Raw genomic sequence first — 22,878 nt, 5'->3', positions numbered from 1 at the left:
AAGCCCCAGGGTCTGGTTCCACTGTCGCCCCCAGAGACCTGTGGGAATGGGGCTCAGAGAAGCTTGGAGCACGTCTCCTTCTCCTGGCCCAGGAGCGCTTCCTCTTCTCGGAGGATGGGAAGCAGGCCCTGTCCTGGAGCAGGCAGCATCCTGTACCAGGACAGACATCCTGCTTGGAAGGGGTGACAATGGTCATACCCCACACCTCCAGAAAGGGGCCGGGGCTGCTGTTTTAAGTCAGCTCAGGCTGCTCTAAATGCCACAGACCACTCAGTGGCTTAACTAACAGACGTATCTCTCTCGGTTCTGGAGGCCGGGAAGGGAAGAGAGGCTGATTCAGAGGCCAAGGCCCAGAATGAGGACTGACCCCGTGTGACAGGGTGAGTTCCTCAGTTCTCTCTTCTCCAGCCCCAATTCTGGACCTCTTCCAAGCAATCTGATCAGCGACAAATTTGAGCGTGCTCAGAGAGGGGGTCCCCGGGATCAGGAATAATTCAGCCTCATTGTCCGGACTGTCGAGTCTTTAAACATGTTATAAGAGTCCATAGCTTTGAAGCAAAAGTTTGAGGACTTACTTGGGTTAAATTAAAAGCACAATTTTATATTTTCTTGTCAAACAACTTTACTTGGGGCAACAAATGAAGTATAATTTAATTCAACAGGAAATATCACACTTGGAGGGAAAACAAAAAAACCTCCTTAAATTAAAGCCAAACATTCTTTCCAAGGCCCAACACTGACATTTCCAGATTGACAGAATGAGTTCGTTTCCATAAAACAAAACGTTGAGTCCAAAGTCTGCCTTTGAAACAGTTTTCCACTTCATGCTCCGTCTCTCCGGGCTCAGGGGACGATGCTCGTGGCCTTCCTCAGGGCCAGGTAGCCCGTGACCACGTCAGACGGCAGCCGCCGAATGTAGGAAAACTCTTCGATGGTGCTGAAGCGCAGCTTGCTCTGGGGGTCAGTGTAGCTGGCCTGGGTGAGAAGCAGGCACAGAGAAGGGCAGAAAGTTGTTGTCGGAGTTGAGATGTAAGATCAAGATAAAAATTATTTTTCTGTTTTACTGAAAGTGAAAAATGTCTTCATCATGTCTGACTCTGTCACCAAGAATGCTAAATCGCTCACTTTGGCAAAGACACATTAATCTTCCCAGACTTGAGAAAGGCTTCAGGGTATGGCCAGGAGGAAGGGTGAATAACCCCATCAGACACCAGGACTCTTCTGGTTGGTGCCTCAGGGCTACCAGCAACAGGGTCCAAACTGAATTTGTGCTGATCATCCCTCCCTGATCCCTGCCTTCAGACTCCAGCTGCTTCAAACAAATGCTCCGGATCTGTCACCCAAGGTGGGGGGGGGCACCCCGTCCCCACGCCACCTACTCCCAGTGCGCTCCTCTCCTGCTCCCCCTCACCGCCCCCAGGTCACTTCCATGGCTCCCTGGGCTACCCTGCGGTGCCGGACTGGCCACCCATCCTCCTCCACTGGAAAGGGCTGCCATCCGACACCTGCAGCCAGGGGCCTCTTTACAACCTGCAGCTCCGATCGTGTCTTTCCTCGTGAAACCTCTCAATGGCCCCAGTCCGCAGCACAGCTCCTCAGACCCTGCCTGGGCCCCTCCTCCCGAGCCCCTTCCTCAGCCACGGGTCCCCACCGTCCGGTTCCAACCAGCCCGGCTCTGAGCGCCCCCCTCCCATCCTGCCCATTTGCCCTTTCCTTGCCCAGTAACCACCTGCTCATCCCTCAGGACTCAGCCCCCGAAGTCGCATCATCACGGAAGCTTTATCTGCCCCCACAGGCAGTCAGGACCCTATCCTCACGTTCACCTCAGCACCCCTATCTCCGGTGGAATGCTTATCTCTGTTGCTCTTACGTTTATTATCCGTGTGACTCTTTGCCTGAAGTCTAGGCTGTGACCTAGACTTCACGACCCTGCCCGAGGCAAGAACCCTGTGGCTTGCTTATCACTGGATCCTGGCTGTACTGTCTCCTAGTGCGATGCAGAGCGCACAGTGGGCCTTCAGCTACCATGAATGAGGGATGAGTGAATGAACAAACAAATGAACCATGGGGAGAGTCACAGAAAAGAGAACTTGTTTCCCACTGATATATCAAAATTCTCTTTTGGTCTGTTCTCCCCATGTGCAGAGTGGAGAAAATATTCACTTACTATCTACCTCAAGGCACATGCCTCCTACAGATTTTGAAACAGAAAACATGAGGGTGAGTCATTTGGAGCTCCTTTAAAAAATTATAAAAGATGCCATTAACGTCTAGACAGATAACAGCCAATTACTCAGGGGTGGATTGTCTGCGCCAGTGCTGGTCGTCTCTGCGTGGACCCAGACGCGCCGTGATCTACGGAGGGAGGGAGGCTTGGTGAAGAAGCAACAAGCTGAAGGGAACTTAGTCATGGGTTTCTCATGCTCTAAGAAGTCTTCAGTTCCATCACTGGGGATCTCCCTAAGGTATTTGAGGTCTGTGTGTCAGGAAAATGAGATTATTCCTAAAAAGCTAAAATTAATTAAAGCTCTATATAAAACAAAACTTTGATCCTTTGGCTTAATCTAGATACTGCCTTTCTGTACCACATTTCCTTTCATGCCACTCATATAAAGGAAGGCTTAACTAGAAAAACAGCAGCAGGTCCCTTCTGAGGGCTCCTGGCCATGAGGCAGTTAGATGTACTAACTGGCAGGGGAGCTGCCCTGCAGTTCCGAGCAGGGGCGCAGGCATGTGCGTCTGGCTTTGATCATCTCGCCTCCATGGATGAACCAGCCCTGGCCTGGTTCCATCTCTGTGGCTGCCTCACTCCCACCACCAAACTGTGCCGAGCCGGCCCACCCAAGTTCAGGCCTCACTGCCAAGAAGGCTGCTGAACAAATAATGCGGAATACAGAGAACTGTTGCACCAACAAAGAGGTCAAACAAAGACTCGCACGGACCAGACCTGACCTAGTATTCTGAACAGAGGGAAGGAGGCTGGGTGACACCTCAGAGATGAACAAGTAAAGAACTGGACTCCTGCGGTCTGCCCTCCTCTGGGCGCCGTCCCTCCAGCCTGAATGAAGCAAAGGCCCCCTGCCCAGAGGGCAGGCAGCAAACGGCTTTAATGCCTCCCTTGTTACAGGGGGACAGGCAGTATATACTGCTCCCCCATCTCACCCAGAGCCGCAGTACTTTCCACAGCCTTGTAACAAGGGCTGAACACAGGTGTGACCCTGCACCCCTTCCGGCCAGGCCCCAGCACAGGGGAAATGGCCACTGGCTGGAACAGATGGGTCAGTGTAAACATGAGCCCGGCTTTATTTTTTAATTACGTAAGTTTAATTTATACAAGTAACAGGTGAACATATTCTCCTCTAAAAAAAAGAAAACATTGCAAATAAGACTAAAGTCTCCTTTTACTACCATCTACCATCCAGAAGTCCTTTGTCTTCCCCTGAGGAAAGTGCTGCTAGGCGGGAACCCTTCCAGACCTTGTTTATATATATACCCTCACACACACATACAAACACGCCAGAGAAGTGCCCAGTATTTTTTTGTGACTGTGTATTGAGTTTTACTGAAGTGGTACCATGCTACTTATCCTGCTTTGCACCACATCTTGGAAGTTTACCCATGTTGTTACCTATACATCAAGCTCACAGAATAGTATGAACTCCCCAGCCCTAGCCCACTGGTTTAACTTTATGTTGTTTCCAATATTTTGCTAACACATTTTCTCATAAGCATTTCTGCATGAAGCTCCTTGTACACAATATTTCTCTAGGGAGCTGGCTGGAAGGCAAATTGCTAGGTCGTAAGCCTCTACCTTTTTGTCTCGATAGGTAGTGCCAATAGTTTTCCCGAGAATGTGTACCAATGTGACTCCCACCTCAAGACAGCCATGTAGGAGGATGTCCATTTCTCTATGTTGGTGACAAGGTATGTAACCAAATGTCTTCATTTCTTTCCTACCTGATGAGTCTTTTTCCTAATTATCATTGAGATTGAACATCTGCTCATTGGTCATCTGTATTTCCTCCTTGTAATTGTCTATTCATATTCTTTTAGCTGACTCTTCTATGGGATTGTCTTTCAATGATTTGGTAGAGTTCTCTGTTTATTCAGAATGTCTTAATTCTTACATATAGTGGGGCAAGAGGTTAGTTATGTATAACATGACAAGTCCTTTGCCAATGGCATAAAGGGGCCTGGAACAATGCTTCTCAAAATGATTTTCATGCCTCCTAACGTGTGAAAACCACTCCACTATTAAATGAGCTGCCTGATAGTGGTGAGGATAAAGCTACATTCTAAGGGGCCACCCTCCAAGTCTGGCCATAAACCACGGCTGCTACAAGCTCAGCACAAAATGGTACAGGGAGAAATTTCCACTTTGGGCCATAACAGAATAACTTGTGCCAGATGAGCCCTCCTTCCATAAACAACTATTAAAATGGGTCAAATATATGAGGCAACTACTTTCAGGCAGTAGACAAGAGATAGCATAAGACTACAATATTTTTCTCAAATGGAAGTCCCCTCAGGGGACCTTCCGAAAAAGATACATGCCCATGAATGGACACAAAAAGAACCCAACACACAACAAACACACACACACACACACACACACACACACACGTCACTTTATAGTGCTTCTACTTTCCCTATTTTTTAGGATCATTATGTTTAAGGTCTATGTTAACAAGTCTGTAGTACTCTTTAGAGTGTGTGCTCTCTGGAGGAAAAGCTAAAACATATGACTAACTCAGAGAGGAAAACTAACATTATTTTCAAAAATATAATAAAAAATCTTTCCCAATCTAAAATGTATATCATTAATTTAGTGTGTTACAGAAGTTGGAGTTACACATTTTCATGTAAAGGTAAAGCATTTAAATGATGTATATGAGCTTCAAAAAGTGAGGTGTCTCATTATTTCTACAGTTATGAGAAGAAGCCCATCTTCCAAATTTAATAATAATGAAAAAGGATGAAGAAGGCGAGCGGAAAGTTCCACACTTCATCCACATTCTGCAAACAAGGAAACGAGGTTCTCTGGGGTCGCTGAGGTTCAGGGACTTACCCAAGTCCCACTTGTCCAACTGCACTGCTGGTTTTCAAACTGTGTTCCCTAGAAGCACCGTAGGGGTCCCTGGGGTGGGGAGTGGGGGGAAGGGCAGAGGACCAGATGCACATGGGGTCACAGTGGGCAGGTGGGCTCCAGGGGATTCTGTAAAAGATTTCATTTGGAAAAGGGATTCTGATGCTTAAAAATAAATTTGAAAACCACTATCTTTACCATAGTGCCTCTTTAAAGAAGTTTAAATTTTTTTTTTTAAAGTGTTGGGTTGGCCAAAAAATTTGTTCAGGTTTGTCCATAAGATCTTACGGAAAAACCCAAACGAACTTTTTGGCCAACCCAATACAATCATCTCTAAATTGCAGGAATTTTTTTTAAACTTCAGCTATAAAAAAGAGAAATTGTTGTTTCTTTCATGTTCTCTCATATAGTTACCAAGCAGAGGAAGGGAAACTAACACTCAGGTCTCCTGCTTTCGGGAGCAACCCTCGCTCCAGGCTGCCCACATGGATGCCCCAGGTTGCAGCTGCTCTTAAATAACTGAGTGAATGCTTCCGCACAAACCCATTACCTGTTCAGAGTACACGGGCTCTGGCAGGACCAGTGTCAATATCCAACACTTTCTAAATAGACAGTACCGTGAAATCTCCTTTTCAGTTCAATGTTGTAAGACATAGAGATGTAATCATACTCACAAGAAGACCTGAAACATCAGAATACTTCTTAGCTGGTTTAAAGGATGGAGGAGCATCAATACTGAAGTCTGGGGAAAAAAAAAAAAAGAAAATAACTAAACTGGCTTTAAAACATTCAGATCCTTTCCCCCTTTTTTTTTTTTTTCCCCTAAAATACTGCTTGATAATATTCCTGAACTTTTTACTTTATGATTCAGTACCCAGAGAATTCTCTGGGGAAATAATGCAGGATGTCATAGACCAAGTGCAGGCCCCAGATCCAGCTCTGCCCTGTCCCCAGGGACCCTCTACTCCAGCAGAACCACCGGAAAGCTCATCTGCCCACAAGCTACTTTCACTGTCTCTGGTTACATGGACTGATGTGATGAGATGCCAAACAACCCACTAACTGGATCTGAGCATCCGGACACCGGAATGTCCACACCCAGGCAACTGACTAGTTCGCTTGTCACCCGTCTGAGTCACCCCCATGAAAGACGTGCAGTGGGGCAAGAGATGGAAGGAAGTTCGAACCTGTACTTTCCATGGAAGTTGAGCAGAACATATAACACAGATTTGGAAATACTGCAGCATACTACGGCTGCAGACTGAAATGTTAACAGTGACACTAAAAACCACACATCCATGACAACGCAAACACACAGATTCAACACAGAATACAGCTATGAGGAAATATACACATAATCTCCCTATATGGATGCCACTGTAAAATTCCCAAGCTAAAAATTGTTTCTACATGAATGCAAACACAATAATGTGGGTTTGTTATAAGAAAGTTCCTAGTCTGACATTATAAACACATCGGAGGTTCTAGACAGCTCACAGTTAGGATCGTTCAGTTGCCATGGCAATGCCCTTTCAGAAGCCAGAATCTGTTTCAGGTTCTTCCAGGTTCTATTCTTCTTGCCAGCCGCTGCGCCACCATGGCCAGAGTGCTCGAGGCGAAAGCATGGATTAGAAGAAACAGAGATCAGTGGAGATGATCATTTCAGTATCTGACATTTATGCATATTCATAACTGTAATAAACCCCTCATTCAATCAGCAGTCAGTGTACCCTAAGGCTTTTTAAAAAAGTATTACACCATACACTTTAATCTTACTTATAAAAAAACACGGCTTTTGGATTGTCAAAACATATGAGTTAGTTGGTAATGGAGTAGAAACAAAAGGTTAATTTTTTTTTATATGCACATAGAAAATCACATCCTTTATTGGGTCTAACTTTATGGAATTCACTCATGAATTTCCCACTACTTTAAAATAAATTTACTACAAAGTTAGATTTAAACTCATGACCACATCTCCAGACTCCTTTCTGAGGGCCAGTCTCCACCTTGTAAATTAGTGGTGCTCCAGGAAAACCCAAGGAAGCCTCAATCATGGCACAGCAAGCCTTCTGGAAATTTTTTTTTCTTTTTTGTCTTATGACGATGACAAAATAAAATGCAAGGAATACAAAAATCTGTTACAGGCACTGTTAACGCTGTATTTTCAAAGCTAATTAATGAAAAATAAACTTCAGTGGTATAATCTGAATCATGTAATTTATCCTACCCCTCAAGCACTCCTCTTTTAGTTAATTATTTCAAGCCTCATCTAAATCTTATGAAGAAGGAAGGTGAGCAATCATCGGGGAAGTGACCCACTCTCAAAATGGTATCCTTTAATGAATTCCACAAAGGAATTCCACCAAAATTCTTGGGAATTGGCACACTGGGAGGTCAAAAGGAAGGGCCTTCTTCTCCTGCCCCTACCCCTCCTACAACAGCCCACGGTGGAGGAGGTGGTGACTTGGGCTGACGGAGACGGGGCACCAGTGCTGCCTGGGCTGCAGGCCCAGCGAGATCAGGGGCCGAGGTATAGTTGTTTGGTTTTTTATTTCTAAAACACCTCAGATGCTTACCACAAAGTTGGGATCCTTAAATGGCAAAGGTTTGGCAGCTTTTTCAAGAGGTCCTGTGCTAAAATCAGAGGGCACCATTTTATTCTCACTCACGCCTTCCATGCTGATACCCTTAAAACATAACAAGAATAGTATGAGGTCAGTGTCCTTTGGCTGAGCTTCCTAACTCAGCTCTCAACAAGACGTAAGATGACAGCACCGGACACGCGAGGGGAGACGGTGCACCCAGAGCCCCAGCGGGCGGCCTGCACGGGGTGGAGCCTGGAAGCAGCACCCGCTGTGCAGAAGCCACAGCAGAGGCAGCAAGGACCCCAGCCGCCAGGCTTCCTGGCTCCCCTGCGTGCCAAGCACAGGTGTCTCACTACTACAAGGTGGGTGCTATTATCCCCAGTTTACACAGAAGAAAACTGAGGCTCAGGTATACGGGTTCAAGGCCACACAGGGATTACCTCTGGATTCAAACCCAGGTGGAGCCAATTCCAAAGGCCCCACCATCTCCGTGACACCACATGGCCCCTACTCCTGCCCATCTTGTCAAATTGTGTCTTGAAACATTAAGCCAAAAAAGGTCCAGCCCCTTTAAGGGTCTCATCGGCTGGAGAACCCAGGATGGAGCTGGTACGCGTCAGGGCACAACAGGATGTGGGCATTCTGAGCACGGAGGATAAAGGGAGAGCAGGCTGGGGGCCACGGTCAGCTGGCTGCGGCAGAGAGTGCCCTGACAAGCAGGCTAATGCACTTTAAAACAAAAGACCTTTGAAGCCAAGAATCAGGAAGAAGAAACAAGCCAAAGGAAGAAATCACTTCTGATTTGTAATGCTATTTCCAATCTTCCCAGACCGCAATAAACTGTTTTTTAATTGATATATAATTTACATACAGTGAAATGTGCAGATCTTAAGTGTAGGTTTCATGAGTTTTGCCAAATGCTTCCACTTGTGTAATCCAGGTCCCTAACGAGGCAGAATATTTCCGTCATCTCAGAAAGTTCCCTCATGCCCCTTCCTAGTCAATACCTTCCAACCTCAGGCAGCCACTGTTCTGATTTCCACCACGTTACTTTGGCCTGTTCTAGAAATTTATATGAGTGGAATCCGACAGCATGTACTGTTTGCTGTGTTTGGCTTCTTTAGCTCAGCATGAAGTTTCTGAGGTTTGTCCATGTCGCTGCCTAGATTGGTAGTCTGTTTCACAGAATTTGTATACCACTCAGCAGAGCGGTATTCCGCTGTATGGATGTACCACAATGTTGTCTGTCCATTTTCTTGTTGATGAAATGTGGGTCATTTTCAGTCTTCAGCTATTATAAATAAAGCTGCTGTGAACATTCTGTACAAGTCTTTATGTGGACATGTGTCTTTACTTCTCCTGGGTAAATACCTACTAGTGGAATGGGTTATAGGGTGAATAAACTTTATGAGAAACTGACAGATCATTTCCCTAAATGGCTGCACTCTTTTACACTCCCAGCAGCAGTGTATGAGAGTTCTGGGGGTGGGGGGGGACAGGGACCCCCCGCCCTGCTGCAATAGTTCCCCGAACAGTTTCTTCTCGCACACCTTCCGAGACTCCTCTCCAGGGTCTCTCCTGTGGGCCTGTGCTCCCTCTCCTCTGCTCACAAGCCCTCTTCTATCTGGACTGCCCCTCACCTTATCCTCCCCCTATTCACGGTCTTTCCTAACTTTTCTCCCCTCCAAGGCCTAGCTCAGATATCTGCTCTCTAAGGACTAAGACACTCCCAATTTCTCATCCTTTTCCCACCATCTGTAGCCACAGTTCTCTCTTTCTCTTTCTTTTCCTATCCTCCCCTCCCTCCCCAGTCCTTCGCCTTTATCTGGCCCTTCCTCAGCTCTGGGGTTCAGGGGAGGGCCTCAGAAGCACACATCTTGCCCTCTCCGTTCTCTACAGCACCCTCAGCGACACACTTCTAAATGTAAACTTGACGTTAACTCCCCTATTTACAACCCATCAGTGCTTCCCACCGCCCTGGGAATTAGGCACAAGTCTGGCCTCCTGGCCTCCTCTCCAGCCTCCCCTCTTGCTCCCCCTCCCTCCTGTATTTTGTATTTTCTGGTCCAGAATCCATGGAGTCATTTTCTGTAAGCATAAAGAGTTTCCATTTTTTCCATTTTTATTTATGCTCCACTAAAATTTCCATTGGGATTAGTCCATGTCAGCTTTACTTTTACAACAAAGATTAGATTTAGCATTTTGTACATAACCAACTTTTTATTGCCCTTGTGATTTTTCCTTCATGGTCATAGTATTTCCGCACATACATGTGTCCTGGGAGACCCAATTTGATGAGGAAGATTTGATTTTTCCCATCACATTTAATCAGTAACCAACGTTACCTTGAGTAGTTCTGGCCAGTTGTCAATGTTATTTAGTGTTGACTATTTGTAAGAGTAATATCATAAATTGGATACATGATTGATAGTTAGTATTTAAGTCTTGGTTAGTCACTGAAATAACAGCAGCTTTGTGAAACAGGCAGGGAACAACAGACCAGAAGAAGGAGAGACAAAGGAGAGAGGTAAGCAGATGAGGGAAGGGACAGATGCCAAGGGTGAGAAGGCACAGGGGGTCAGAACAACCTGCTTCACCATCTGGGCCAGTCTTCCGTGCCCTGCATCTAACCCGGTGCCTGGCACAGAGTAAGCCCCAAATAATCACTGACTGATTAACTGATTGGAGTTAAGGAATAAGACAACGCAGCATCACTCCATGCCAGCGTCAGTATTTGAGATGTGTATGCTCCGGAGTTCACTGTAAGGAATCGTCTCTGGATGAGATGCAGTGGCCAGACCCAAAGAAACACAGGAAGGATAATTCGGAAACGACTGGGCTTGGTTACCTATAGGGCACAAGGGAACAGGGTGGGAGGAAGGGGTGATGGGAAAGGACAAGAGAGGAGTAAACTTCTCCAAGTATAGTTATTTGTAAAGTTTTGACTTTTTGAACCATGTTAAAGTTTCACATACAAACAAACAAATAAATAAAACCAACCAACAAGGATCGGGCAGCAGATAGAGAAAATGGAATACAAACAAAAACAAACCAACTTAACTGAGGTTTGAATGAATAACACAACCACACTGAAGGGGAGGAAGGGAGAAATAATGTTAGTGATGTGAACATAGTATTCTGACCATATAACCTAAGGTTAGAGGCAAAAAGAACCAGGAACAATTGGTAGGTTTGTTTCTCACAAGGGTACAGGTTAATAATTCTGAAACTACACACCTTCTAAGATGAGGCAAATAAGGAATGAGGGGCGGCTAGAATGAATCTTGTGCTATTGGATGGAAATCACAGGTTAGCAATAGGAATTCATGGTTTCTAACATATATACAGACAGATAAACACAGAAATGGATACAGAGGCATTAAGTGATCCAGGCTCAGTGTCTCCTGAAACTCATATCCAATGGCACTGGAAAGTCCAGGTATCACCTACTGTTATGAAAACATAAAAAAAAATAACAGAAGACTGGGAACTTCAGAAACAAAAGGGGAACAATGGAATGAGTGAAAAAAAATGGGGTAAATATAATAGACTATCATTAGCCTCATGAGTTTCTTAAATTCTATATGATGTCAAAGCATGGGGGCCACTTACACACACACACACCTACATTTCCTAGCTCTTCCATGGAGACGGCTGGGAACAATGAACAATAGGGACACCAGGTATAGATCCTGGTTTCTAAATATTGTTCTCCAAGAACTAGTAATCTGAAGAAATGGCTGATTCTGGGGTTGGGGTAGGAAAGTACAAGATGAGCCTCGTGGTGCCAGAAAGTAAGAAAACGCTTGTATCAGTTTGTTAGAGCTGCCTAGCAAAATACCACAGACTGGGTGGTTTAAATAACAGAAACTTATTTTCTTACAGTTCTGGAGACTAGAAGTTCAAGATCAAGATGTCAGCAGGGTTGGGTTTTCCTGAGGCCTGTCTCTCTCTCTCTCTCTTTTTTAAATTGTTTTTTAAAATTTTATTTTATTGAAGTATAGTTGATTTACAATGTTGTGTGAATCTCTGCAGTACAGAAAAGTGACTCAGTTATACATATATATATACGTTCTTTTTCACATGCTTTCCACTACAGTTTATCACAGGATAGTGAGTATAGTTCTCTGTGCTATACAGTAGGACCTTGTTGTTTATCCATTCTATATATAATAGTTTGCACCTGCTAACCCCAAACTCCCAACCCATCCCCCGCCCCCCAACCCCGGCAACCACAAGTCTGTTCTCTATGAGCTCTATCTCTTTGGCTTGTGGATGGCCATCTTCTCACTGTGTCCTCACATGGCATTTCCTCTATATACACGCCCTCCCCACCCCACCCCTTTCTTGTCTTTCCCTCTTCTTATAAGGACACCATTCATATTGAATTAGGGCTCCACCCTTATGACCTCATTTAACCTTAATTACCTCTTTAACGGCATTATTTCTAAATACAGTAACATTCTGAGGCATACTGGGGGTTAGGACTTTAACATATGAACCTTAAAGGGACACAGTTCAAGTCCATTACAGCACTCGAAAAGTGATGGGGGTAAATTGAAGGACGTAGCAGTCAGTTTGAAGAGGTTCCCACTGGCCACATCTGGACAATTTGCTCAACATCATGAGTCAGTAGGGAAATAGAAATCAAAACCACAATGAGATATCACTTCGCACCCACTAGGATGGCTACACTCAAGGACATAACAATGTGTTGGTGAGGATGTGGAGAAACTAGAACCCTCATACATTGCTTGTGAGAATGTAAAAGGGTGCAATCACTTTGAAAAACAGTCTGCTGGCACTATTTACAATAGCCAGGGCATGGAAGCAACCTAAGTGTCCATCGAGAGGTGAATGGATAAAGAAGATGTGGCACATATATACAATGGAATATTACTCAGCCATAAAAAGAAATGAAATTGAGTTATTTGTAGTGAGGTGGATGGACCTAGAGTCTGTCATACAGAGTTAAGTAAATCAGAAAGAGAAAAACAAATACCATATGCTAACACATATATATGGAATCTAAAAAAAATTGGTTCTGATGAACCTAGGGTCAGGACAGGAATAAAGACGCAGACGTAGAGAATGTACTTGAGGACACGGGGTGGGGGGGCAGGTGGGTAGAGGGTAAGCTGGGACGAAGTGAGAGAGTAGCACTGACATATATACACTACCAAATGTAAAATAGATAGCTAGTGGGAAGCAGCTGCATAGCACAGGGAGATCAGCTCGGTGCTTTGTGACCACCTAGAGGGGTGGGATAGGGAGGGTGGGAGGGAGACGCAAGAGGGAGGGGATATGGGGATATATGTATACATATAGCTGATTGACTTTGTTATACAGCAGAAACTAACACCACATTGTAGAGCAATTATACTCCAATAAAGATGTAATAAAAAAAAAAAGTCTGCTGGGTCCTCAAAATGTTAAACATAGAATTATCATATGACCCAATAATTCAACTCCTAGGTATATACCCAAGAGAATTGAAAACACATGTCTATGCAAAAATCCATATATAAATAGTCATAGAAGCATTATTCATAACTCAAAAGCATAAACAACCTAAATGTCCATCAACTAATGAATGCATAAACAAACTGTGGCTTATCCATACAATGGAGTATTATTCAATTGTAAGAAGGAATGAAGTACTGATACATGCTACAACATGGATAAACCTTGAATATATTATGCTAACTGAAAGAAGCCAGACACAAAAAGCCACATATTGTATGATTCCACTTATCTGAGGTACCTAAAGTAGTCAAATTCATAGAGATAGAAAGTAGATCAGTGGTTGTCAGGAGCTGGCAGGACAGGGGAATGGGGAGTGACTGGTAATGGGTAGGGGGTTGCTTTGGGTGGTCATGGAAATATTGGACAATAAGATAGTAGTGATGGTTGCACAACTCAGTAAATTTACTATAAACCACTGAACTGTACATTCTAAAAGCGTGAATCTTATGGTATACAAATTATATCTCAATAAAGCTGTTACAAATAAACAAACAAATACATTTATGAAAGACTGAATGAAGAAGGCTAGTAATGGATTGTAACCCAGAGAACAAAATGAGAATGGATGAATACAAACACTGACTGTAAGAATGCAAAGGAAATGGGAGAGAAGAGAAAGCTCTTGCTCACAGCAGGAGTCTAACTAATAATTGTAGAAGGAAAGAAGGAATTAGAAAAATCACCATTTGGCAACCACCACTATAATAACTGTTGCAGGCAGGAACCATCAACAGACACTAAAAGTGGTTGGCAAGTGTGAAGAGAAACAGGATATACACAGTCTCAAGACACTGATACTTTAATACAAACAGAAAAATAATAACTTCATAGTGGAGAAAACTGGCAGACACTAACTTACTAAGTGCTCACAGACACATCATCCGCAGCGGGATGGATCGACACCAAGTTCCACGACATGAAGCGCCGAGAAGGGAACAGCATCCTTCTCTACTCCTGCCAAAAATGTATCACCCAAACCTAACCACGAGGAAATATCAGACAAGCCCGAACTGAGGAAGCGTCTATGAAACAATGAGCAGTGCTCTTCAGAAGTGTCATGGTCACGAAAGATAAAGACTGAAGAACTGTTCCACATGACAGGAGGCTAAAAAGACATGACAGCTTAGTGCAAAGTGTGAGCCTAGGCTGGATCCTGGACCAGACAAAGGACGAGAATAAGGTCTGTATATGAGGTATCAGTGTCGCTTCAACGTTCATTCCCTAAATTTGACCACTGTACTGCTGTTATATATGTATGAGAATGCCTTTGGTTTTAGGAAATCCACACTAAAATATTTAGAGGATTAAAAAAATACAGTGGGGGGCTTCCCTGGTGGCGCAGTGGTTGAGAATCTGCCTGCCAATGCAGGGGACTCGGGTTCGAGCCCTGGTCTGGGAAGATCCCACATGCCGCGGAGCAAATGGGCCCGTGAGCCACAACTACTGAGCCTGCGCGTCTGGAGCCTGTGCTCCGCAACGGGAGAGGCCGTGACGGTGAGAGGCCGGCGCACCGCGATGAAGAGTGGCCCCCGCTCGCCACAACTGGAGAAAGCCCTCGCACAGAAACGAAGACCCAACACAGACAAAAATAAATAAAATAAATAAATTAAAAAAAAAAAAATACAGTGGCCATGTGAGACCCTCCCCCGCACACAGCCAGCTGCCAACCTAGCAGCGAATGAGCCACGGGCCCTGCGGAGGAAGCAATGGCTGGCATGCAGATGTAGAAGAGTGACAGGGGCCTGCTCTGTCAAGAGGCGGTGGCACAGCGCCGAAGGGGGAAGCCCAGCCCCACTGGCTGGAAGGCCTGTGAGGTGAGCAGGCCACCTGCCAGCGTCAGGAGAAGGAGAGGGGCTGTTTTCCCCAGGAATCCGACAATTCACAAGGGCACAGCAAGACACCAGCTAGGAGCAGGCCGGTGGGTGGGGACCGTCAGGAGGCTGGGCCTACAGGGCAGCCTAAGTTAAGGGAGAGAGAGAAAAACAACCCTACTAACTAACTGTGCAGTGAGCATCACGTCTGAGCAGAAAAGCCAAGCCAGCCAGGGCCAACTCAGGAAAAACAGGTGGAATGTGAGAATGTGAAAGAGGTTTCCCAGGGCCAGATCCACTGGAAGTTTCAACTTCATTTGATTTTTTCATAAAGAAAATGACTGCTTACATAATGTTGTTTCCATCTGGGAGACAATAAACAAACGGAACTGTTCAGAAGCAAAGAGGAGATACTAGAGGGAAATGAAGAACCAGGCCCCAAGGCCTCCTATGGTGATTCCAGAACCACCCATGGAACACGCCCGGGTTGCAGGCCACCGTCCTCAGCAGGGACCTCGGCTTTTTCTTGTGGGTCTGCGTTCCTCCCTCTCTGTGTCTGCTTCTTCCCTGACTCCTAGTGGGGGGCTCAAAGGCGCCGGGTGCACAGTGAAATCCCGGCAGGGAACAAGGGCATCCTTTGAGGTCGGCTGTTTGCTCCCAGGCCCCGGGAGACCCAGGAGGACGCAGCAGAAACACCTCGCGGGACTTGGGCAGGGGTGCGGCCCCAGAGGCGGCGGAGGAAAGCAGGTGCCTTGCAGCCCACATGGGTTGGCAGGTCTGGGAGACCCCCCCGGGAGAGGACATGCCGGCGGACAGACGACAGAGGACGGGAGGCAATGAGAAGAGAGGGTCGGGAGTCTGCATCAGCCGCTCCAGCAGCAAGAAGCGGGTGAAGGTGATGCGCTCAAGCGCTGACTTCCAGAACCGAACCCTCCTGTTTGTCTGGTCACCCCATCCTCATCTCCTCCCTCGTCAGCAGGCCGAACCCCCGCTGAGGAGTCACGCTGAGGATGGGACAGGAAAGGACGCCATCCTGACACCAACTAGGCCACGTTAATCTGGGGCCGGTTGCTGCCACTGCAACAGTGAAGGCTTGCTTCCCTCTCTGACCAGATGCAAAACAACACCCGACTCTGGGCCCTGAGCGGGGTTTTCTGCTTTCCTTTCCTCTTTAAACCCACCCTCCATGGTACTGCGCCCTCGTTCTTCCCTTCCCCTGGGCTTCAGCCAAGCTGGACGCCCGGCTCTGTTAGTGATGGGATGAGAGGGAGAGACGTACCGTCAAGGGGAAGATCAAGTCTGTGAGGCTGGGCTGCAATGAACTACAATCTGAAATGATGTATAGTTTCCATGTTACTAAACCATTATTAACACTAAGAGACTTTAGGAGCTGAACTGTCCCGCCCCAAGACACAAAAGCCCTGAGATCAGAGGAAAGGAATGACGCCCGGCCCTAAGGGCTGTCCCCTCTTTGCAGCACGAAAAGAGCTGATTAAGTCCCAAGGAAGAGGAACCCGGCCCGCCATCAAAGGACTGCTCCAGAGTCAGCAAGGCCTCAGCTCGCCCGACCAGAGCCCAAATGCACCACTTCGTGTCTCCTTGGCAGCCTGCAGGGCCCTGACTCAGACTGAAAGGGGGCCTTCTGTCTGTGGTTACACAGAAGGGAGACAAATGTCCTCTGTCTTATCATTCATGAATCCAATGCCCAGTTACATCTATCTAATAGTAGTCTAGATTCAAATACCTGACCCTAGTCTAAAACTGCAGGGTTACTGTAGGGTTACTTGCAACACCAAAAAAGTGAGATGCAACCTAACATTCAATCAAGTCAATTAAATAAGAGCACTTAATTCCTTGAGAAGACTATCAACATAGAGAAAAGGTCAAGAAACAGTGCTAAGTGGGACTTCCCTGGCGGTCCAGTGGTTAAGACTCTGCGCTTCCAGTGCAGGGGGCGCAGGTTCGATCCCTGGTCGTGGAACTAAGATCCCACATCCCATATGTTGTGTGGTGCAGCTAAAAACAAACAAACAAAGAGAAAACAGCGCTAAGTGAAAAGCAGGGCATGCAGTGTTACACACCACATATAGTTTATGAAAAACTATACCAACACGTAGGAAACACAAATTACAGTAATTGTGCAGGAAGAAGACTGGCTGACGTTTTGTGTCCAATTTAAAATAGAAAAAAGAAAACTAACATTATCATGATTTTTTTAAAAGGTGGGGTAGAATGATTATTTTTTCGATGAATAAATCAAATCAGTCCAGTGTTCTCTGGATGCCTCCAATTACAGAAGATTCTACCATCACCTGCACTCTGCACTAACCTTCTAAAGAAGCAACTGCTGCCTCTCAACTTATTTAGATGCTTTGCTAACTGCTTCACCATCACAAATCAGCCTATTGAGGTAACACTCAGTCTATAGGTCAATTAGGTTTCTCTGTAGATTTTATTAACTTGAATAGGCACTTGGAAAGTCTATAATGCCCTGTATTGAGCTAATAAAATCCCCTCCCAAAGCTTTTCTCTGCACCTTGGATCTGGTTACATTAGAGATCCAATTACATCTTCTAAGGTAGAGAGTGGTAAGAGTGATATTGAGAGAGGCAGTCAAGAAAAAAAAATGTGGACTCTGGACGGTCTGTCTCAGTCCCAATACTGACCCTACGACTTGTTAGCTGTGTGACCATGGAAAAGTTACTTAACCTCTCTATGCTCCTGTCTTTTTACCTGTAGAATAACAATTCACAGAGAATTAAATGAGATAGTACTTAGAAAGTGCGTAGAACAACATTTGGTACACACTAAATGCCCAATAAATATTATTATTATTTATCATGACTTCTTTCACTTTAGCACAGCACAGTGTATCTGTTCTCCAACCCAAGTTAACACTAATCATTTTCAAAATATCATGACCAGAATGGATGGGAGATGGCACTTTCCAGATTCTGATGTAATTAATCAATAACTATATTAGTTACACTGAAAATATAAATCCAAACACAGAATTGTAATTCTGTGACAATCTGTACAACTTAGCAAGCATAAACATCAATAATTTCTGCTGAACTAAAGATTCATCTTGATGGAATAATAAAACAATATTGTTTTAGTCCTATTAAACTATTTAATACCATTTTCTAGGGCTGACATAAAGGAGACGTCTATAAATGCTTTGCTCAGAATACTTTTGGATCAAAAATATTCCCTTCAACCCCTGAGGACTTCCAAGCAGAAAGCCCTTTAAATTTCATCTAGTCACTCAATTTTACTTTAGAAATAGCATGCACATTCTGGAAAGTAAAACCCACCTTAAGAATCCACTGAGTTATTTTCACCAATTTCAAAAAGCACTCTAATGTCTATGTAAATGTCCTTTGTAAATTTTTAAATCCCATGAAAGTTTTACAGACATTGCTTTTTTGTAAGATACAAAATAGCAGAAACTACTGAAATCTAGATACTGAAAGATCTCTAAAGTCCCTTTTAACTCAAGAACTACAATCATTTATATTAAAAAAACCACTCATTTCTCACTGATGAAACCTTGAGCAATCTGATACATGTACACAGTGCCGACTCCGGAAGGCCTTCCCCATCCAAACCCACCACCCCTCAAAGGCCACCTCTAGTCCCTCTTCTCCCTCCCCACCTCTCCTTCTCTGATGACCATCACCTATGCTGAATCCTCATCTTCCTGTGTCCCACCACTAAGGCACCAATACCAGAGAAGACCTATAATCGGCTTTGGGACGTGGTTAGAAATGATGAGATTTTCCTAATTGTTTCAGATATGTGATAGGTAGAATTCAGAGATGGCCCTTAAGATTCCCGGCCTCTGGTGTACACACACCTTCTCCCCATTTTTAAGCAAACGCACCACTAATGTACGTACCACTGTGAAGGGATCTGAGATATATTTAAGGGGTTTGCAATATATATCTTATATTTGACATATAATTAAGGTCTCAAGTCAGCTGATCTTAAACAAGAGACTATCCTGGTGGGCCTGCCCTAATCACACAAGCTCTCTAAAGCTGGTTCAGAGCCAGAGACAAGAGAAGTCAGAGACATTTGAGGTGTGAGAGAGATTAGACACAAAAGAGATTCTCCATAGCTGGCTTCACAGATAAAGAAGATGTGGTACATATATACAATGGAATATTACTCAGCCATAAAGAGGAACGAAATTGGGTCATCTGTAGAGACGTGGATGGACCCAGAGTCTGTCATACGGAGTGAAGCAAGTCAGAAAGAGAAAAACAAATATCATATATTAAGGCATATATGTGGAATCTAGAAAAAGGGTACAGAGGACCCTATTTGTGGGGCAGGAATAGAGATGTGGATGTAGAGAATGGAAGTGTGGACAGGGGGTGGGGGGAAGGGGGGTGGGATGAACTGGGAGATTGGGATTGACATATATACACTACCATGTGTAAAATAGCTAGCGAGTGGGAACCTACTGTATAGCTCAGGGAGCTCAGCCAGGTGCTCTGTGGTGACCTAGATGGGTGGGAAGGGGGGAGGGTGGGAGGGAGGTCCAAGAGGGAGGGGATATATGTATACATATAGCTGATTCACTTCGTTGTACAGCAGAGACTAACACAACATTGTAAAGCAATTATACTCCAATAATAATGAATAAATAAATAAAGATGGAGGAGGCCACGTGGCTAGGATTGTGGACAGTGACAAGTCGACAGCAAGGAGACAGGGGCCGCAGCCCTACCACTGCGAAGAACTGAATTCTGCCAACAACCGGAATGAGCCTCAAAAAAAGATTTTCCCCCAGAGCATCCAGGCAACAAACTAGCCCGGCCAACTCTTTGGTTTCAGCTTGGTGACACCCTGTGCAGGGAACCAAACCAGTCTTGTTGTGCCAGGACTTCTGACCTACAGAACCAGGAACTAATAAATGGGTGTTATTTAAGCTACTAAATCTGTGGTCATTCGTTACGACAGCAGTAGAAAACTAATACAATATGTGTAGGTCATTCTCTCCTCCTGGAAGGATTTTGGGATGGCAGGGACAAGCTATAATCCCTTGAAATGTCTTAAGCATACTGCTGGAGACATAACAGAAATAAATTCTTGCTGACTGAGCTCAACTGAAACGGGACAGAAAGGCTGAGGAGGGGACACAGATAAGGGTCAATTCAGGAAGATTCCAGACAGCCCTCAGGGCAGCATTGCACAAATGTCTGCATTTTCTGTGGACAAGGGAACTAGGATGGAATGCTATGTTAGAGCAGGAAAAAAAAAAAAAAAAAAACTAAGACTCCTTTCTGGAGATAGAAGCCAAGTTTTTTTCCTTCTTCATGAGATGCTGAGGGTGGGAGTCAGGTAACTGGCTATATACCTCATTAGTTAAATGCCAGCTGGGAAGAGGAGAACAAAGAAAAGAATTCACTATTCCAGGGAATGCCCTTCTCTTTCTAGCCTGAGGATTCGCTGAGGCTGATGAGATGGAGAAGACCCACAGGGAGTACCTAGGCAGCCCTTCCCCTCACTGAGAGCTCTAAGACCACCAGAGTTGTGATTTCCACCAAGCTGGGTTACTGGGAATTCCCAGCGTCCTGAAGTCATTCGTCCACTCTCTGAAGCCTGCTGTGGGAGAGCTGATGATCAATGCTACCTTTAGGGTCAAAACAGTCATTCCTCCCAATATGTACTGACTACATTCCTTGGTCTCAGCACAGCTGGATATCAACATGCACCGTGCACATACTGGGAGAAAGTACTTGCAATGCATATATCTGGCAAAGGACTCCAACCAATAATATATAAAGAACTCCTATACATTAACAATTTTAAAACCCCCCCAAAAACAACAACACAATGAGAAAAAAATCAGGCACTTCACAGAAGATATCGGAATGGTCAAAAGCAAATTAAATAGTGATGACATCATTAGTAATCTGAGACACAAAAATTAAAACAAAGAAGTACCATGACACAACCATCAGAATGGCTAAAATTAAAGACCTGATGCCAAGTATTGTTGAGGTTGTAGAGCAACTGGAACTCTCATACTCTGCTGCTCAGAATGCACAATAGTGCAACTACTTTGGGAAATACTGTTTAACAACTTCTAAATTCAATGTGTGTCTACCTTATGATCCAGCAATTCCACTACTACCCATTTACCCAAGAGAAATGAAAGCATGTATCTACCCAGATTTTTAGGAATGTTCAGAACAGCTTATGCATAAGAGCAAAAACTGTAAATAACTCAAATGTTCATCAGTTGTGGTATATTTACACAATATACTCTATGTACTGATACAGGTAATAACATGAATGAATGAATAACTCTCACAAACATTTTTTCACAGAGAAATCCAAACAGACACAAGAGAATATGCTCTGTATGATTCCATTTATATTCTGCTCAAAAACGCAAAGTCAATCTATGGGGAGAGATGTCAGAGTACTGGTTACCTCTGGCAGGGAGGGAAGAGAGTACTAACTGGAAAGGGTCACCAGGGAATATTCTGGGGCTCTTGGAAATGCTCTCTATCTTAATCTGGATGCTGGCCACATCGGTGGATACATATGTAAAGTCATTGATCAGTACTCTTAAGATTTGGGCATTTTACTGTATGCAAATCATACATCAATAAAGTATTTTAAAAGGAAAAAATGCACTACCAATTATCGACGAAGGAAGCCATAGATAGTTAATATCTCTAGAATGTCGTTCTGGGTTTAGGATGCCACGCCATGTGCTGGAGAGCACAAAATAACACAGTACATCTTTGCTTTCTCATTGCTTTAAATAAAATGCAGCAGCCAAGAAAAACACTCATCAACCAAGCTACTCTTCTGCTGAAAATTCTTTGCTGGAATTGCGGAGCCCCGATCGCCCAGATGCTGTGAAGTCTGTGCCAGGCGCTGTGCTCCGAGCTTAGGGCCATGATCTTATTGAATCCTCATAACAACCGCATGAGGTAAGACCAAACGCACTTTGGGACAGGGAAACTGAGGGTCAAAAAAGCACTTTTCTGAGGATGAGGGAAATCATCTGTATCAATACATCTCTGTGTTCCTCCACACGGTTCATTAGGGCGCTCTGCACCTCACAGGCACTCGGTAAATGTCTGCAGAATGGACGAAGGTGAGAGAGGAGAACTTCTGGTTGACTGAAACTCACATAAAGAAAAGTCCAGAGCCTCGCTCTAATCGCGACCCCGACGGGAAGAGGCGTCTCTACTAGTAAGGCAATAACAACCTCCCCACCTCCCCAGTTCTCCTCATGGACAATGCAACGCGGGTCGTTCTTTAACCAAACTCCACGTATGCAAACTAAGGGGAAAAAATGTTTCATTTGCACCAGACACCTGCGTTTACCCAAGAGGTACGACTGCATGGCCCCGCCCACGCGAGGCGCCCCGCCTCCCAGTGCCCGGCCCCGCAGCCCGGCGCACGCGCTCTCCGCCCCGGCAACGCGCAGACTAGGGGTGTGACAGCGTACCTGCGCAAAGCCGGAGGCGGACACCTTTTTCTTCTTACTGGCGGTATAGCCCCCGGCGCTGCTGCCGTTGTGGAAAGGACTGGCCGGCCTCTTCTTGCTGTTCCGGGCTATCCCCGGAGTGGAAGTGGTGGCCACAATTGGAATTTGAGCCGCCATTCCTACCCCGAGTCTTCCTCCTACCCCCCTCCCCACTTCGGTCCCAGTGCAGGCCCTGCAACTTCCGGCCCGCCGTTACTTCCGTCTTAATGCTTTTGAAAACCCGGCCTGGACTCCGAAAGCTTTCGTTGACTTCTCTCGGCCAAATCTAAAAGGCGGAGCTCGGAGCTGTCTCTTCCTTCCGGGCGGGAGGGCGTCTGGCGGGCGGCGTGCTGCTGCTCACGCGCT

At 45.2% G+C, this 22,878-nt stretch overlaps 1 protein-coding gene across 2 annotated transcripts; it reads right to left on the bottom strand.

The window, feature by feature from the left end:
- Positions 1–580: 580 nt before the first annotated feature.
- On the bottom strand, positions 581–22,790 carry INO80C (INO80 complex subunit C). 2 transcript variants are annotated; one of them, XM_082416237.1, is made up of 5 exons: positions 22,495–22,790; positions 7,666–7,776; positions 6,584–6,695; positions 5,761–5,828; positions 581–1,010 (listed from the first exon to the last, which is right to left on the bottom strand). In XM_082416237.1, exons 1-5 carry the CDS (start codon positions 22,648–22,650, stop codon positions 870–872), a joined length of 588 nt encoding a protein of 195 aa, XP_082272363.1. In that variant the 5' UTR covers positions 22,651–22,790; the 3' UTR covers positions 581–869. The 2 variants fall into 2 exon arrangements, with proteins under 2 accessions (XP_082272363.1, XP_082272364.1); XM_082416238.1 differs by having other exon boundaries at positions 581–975.
- Between the last annotated feature and the right edge of the window lie 88 nt (positions 22,791–22,878).

The sequence above is a fragment of the Balaenoptera physalus genome (assembly GCF_965194825.1).
Source record: "Balaenoptera physalus genome assembly, chromosome: 12".
NCBI classification, from domain to species: domain Eukaryota; kingdom Metazoa; phylum Chordata; class Mammalia; order Artiodactyla; family Balaenopteridae; genus Balaenoptera; species Balaenoptera physalus.
This window is presented reverse-complemented; position numbering and strand designations above follow the sequence as displayed.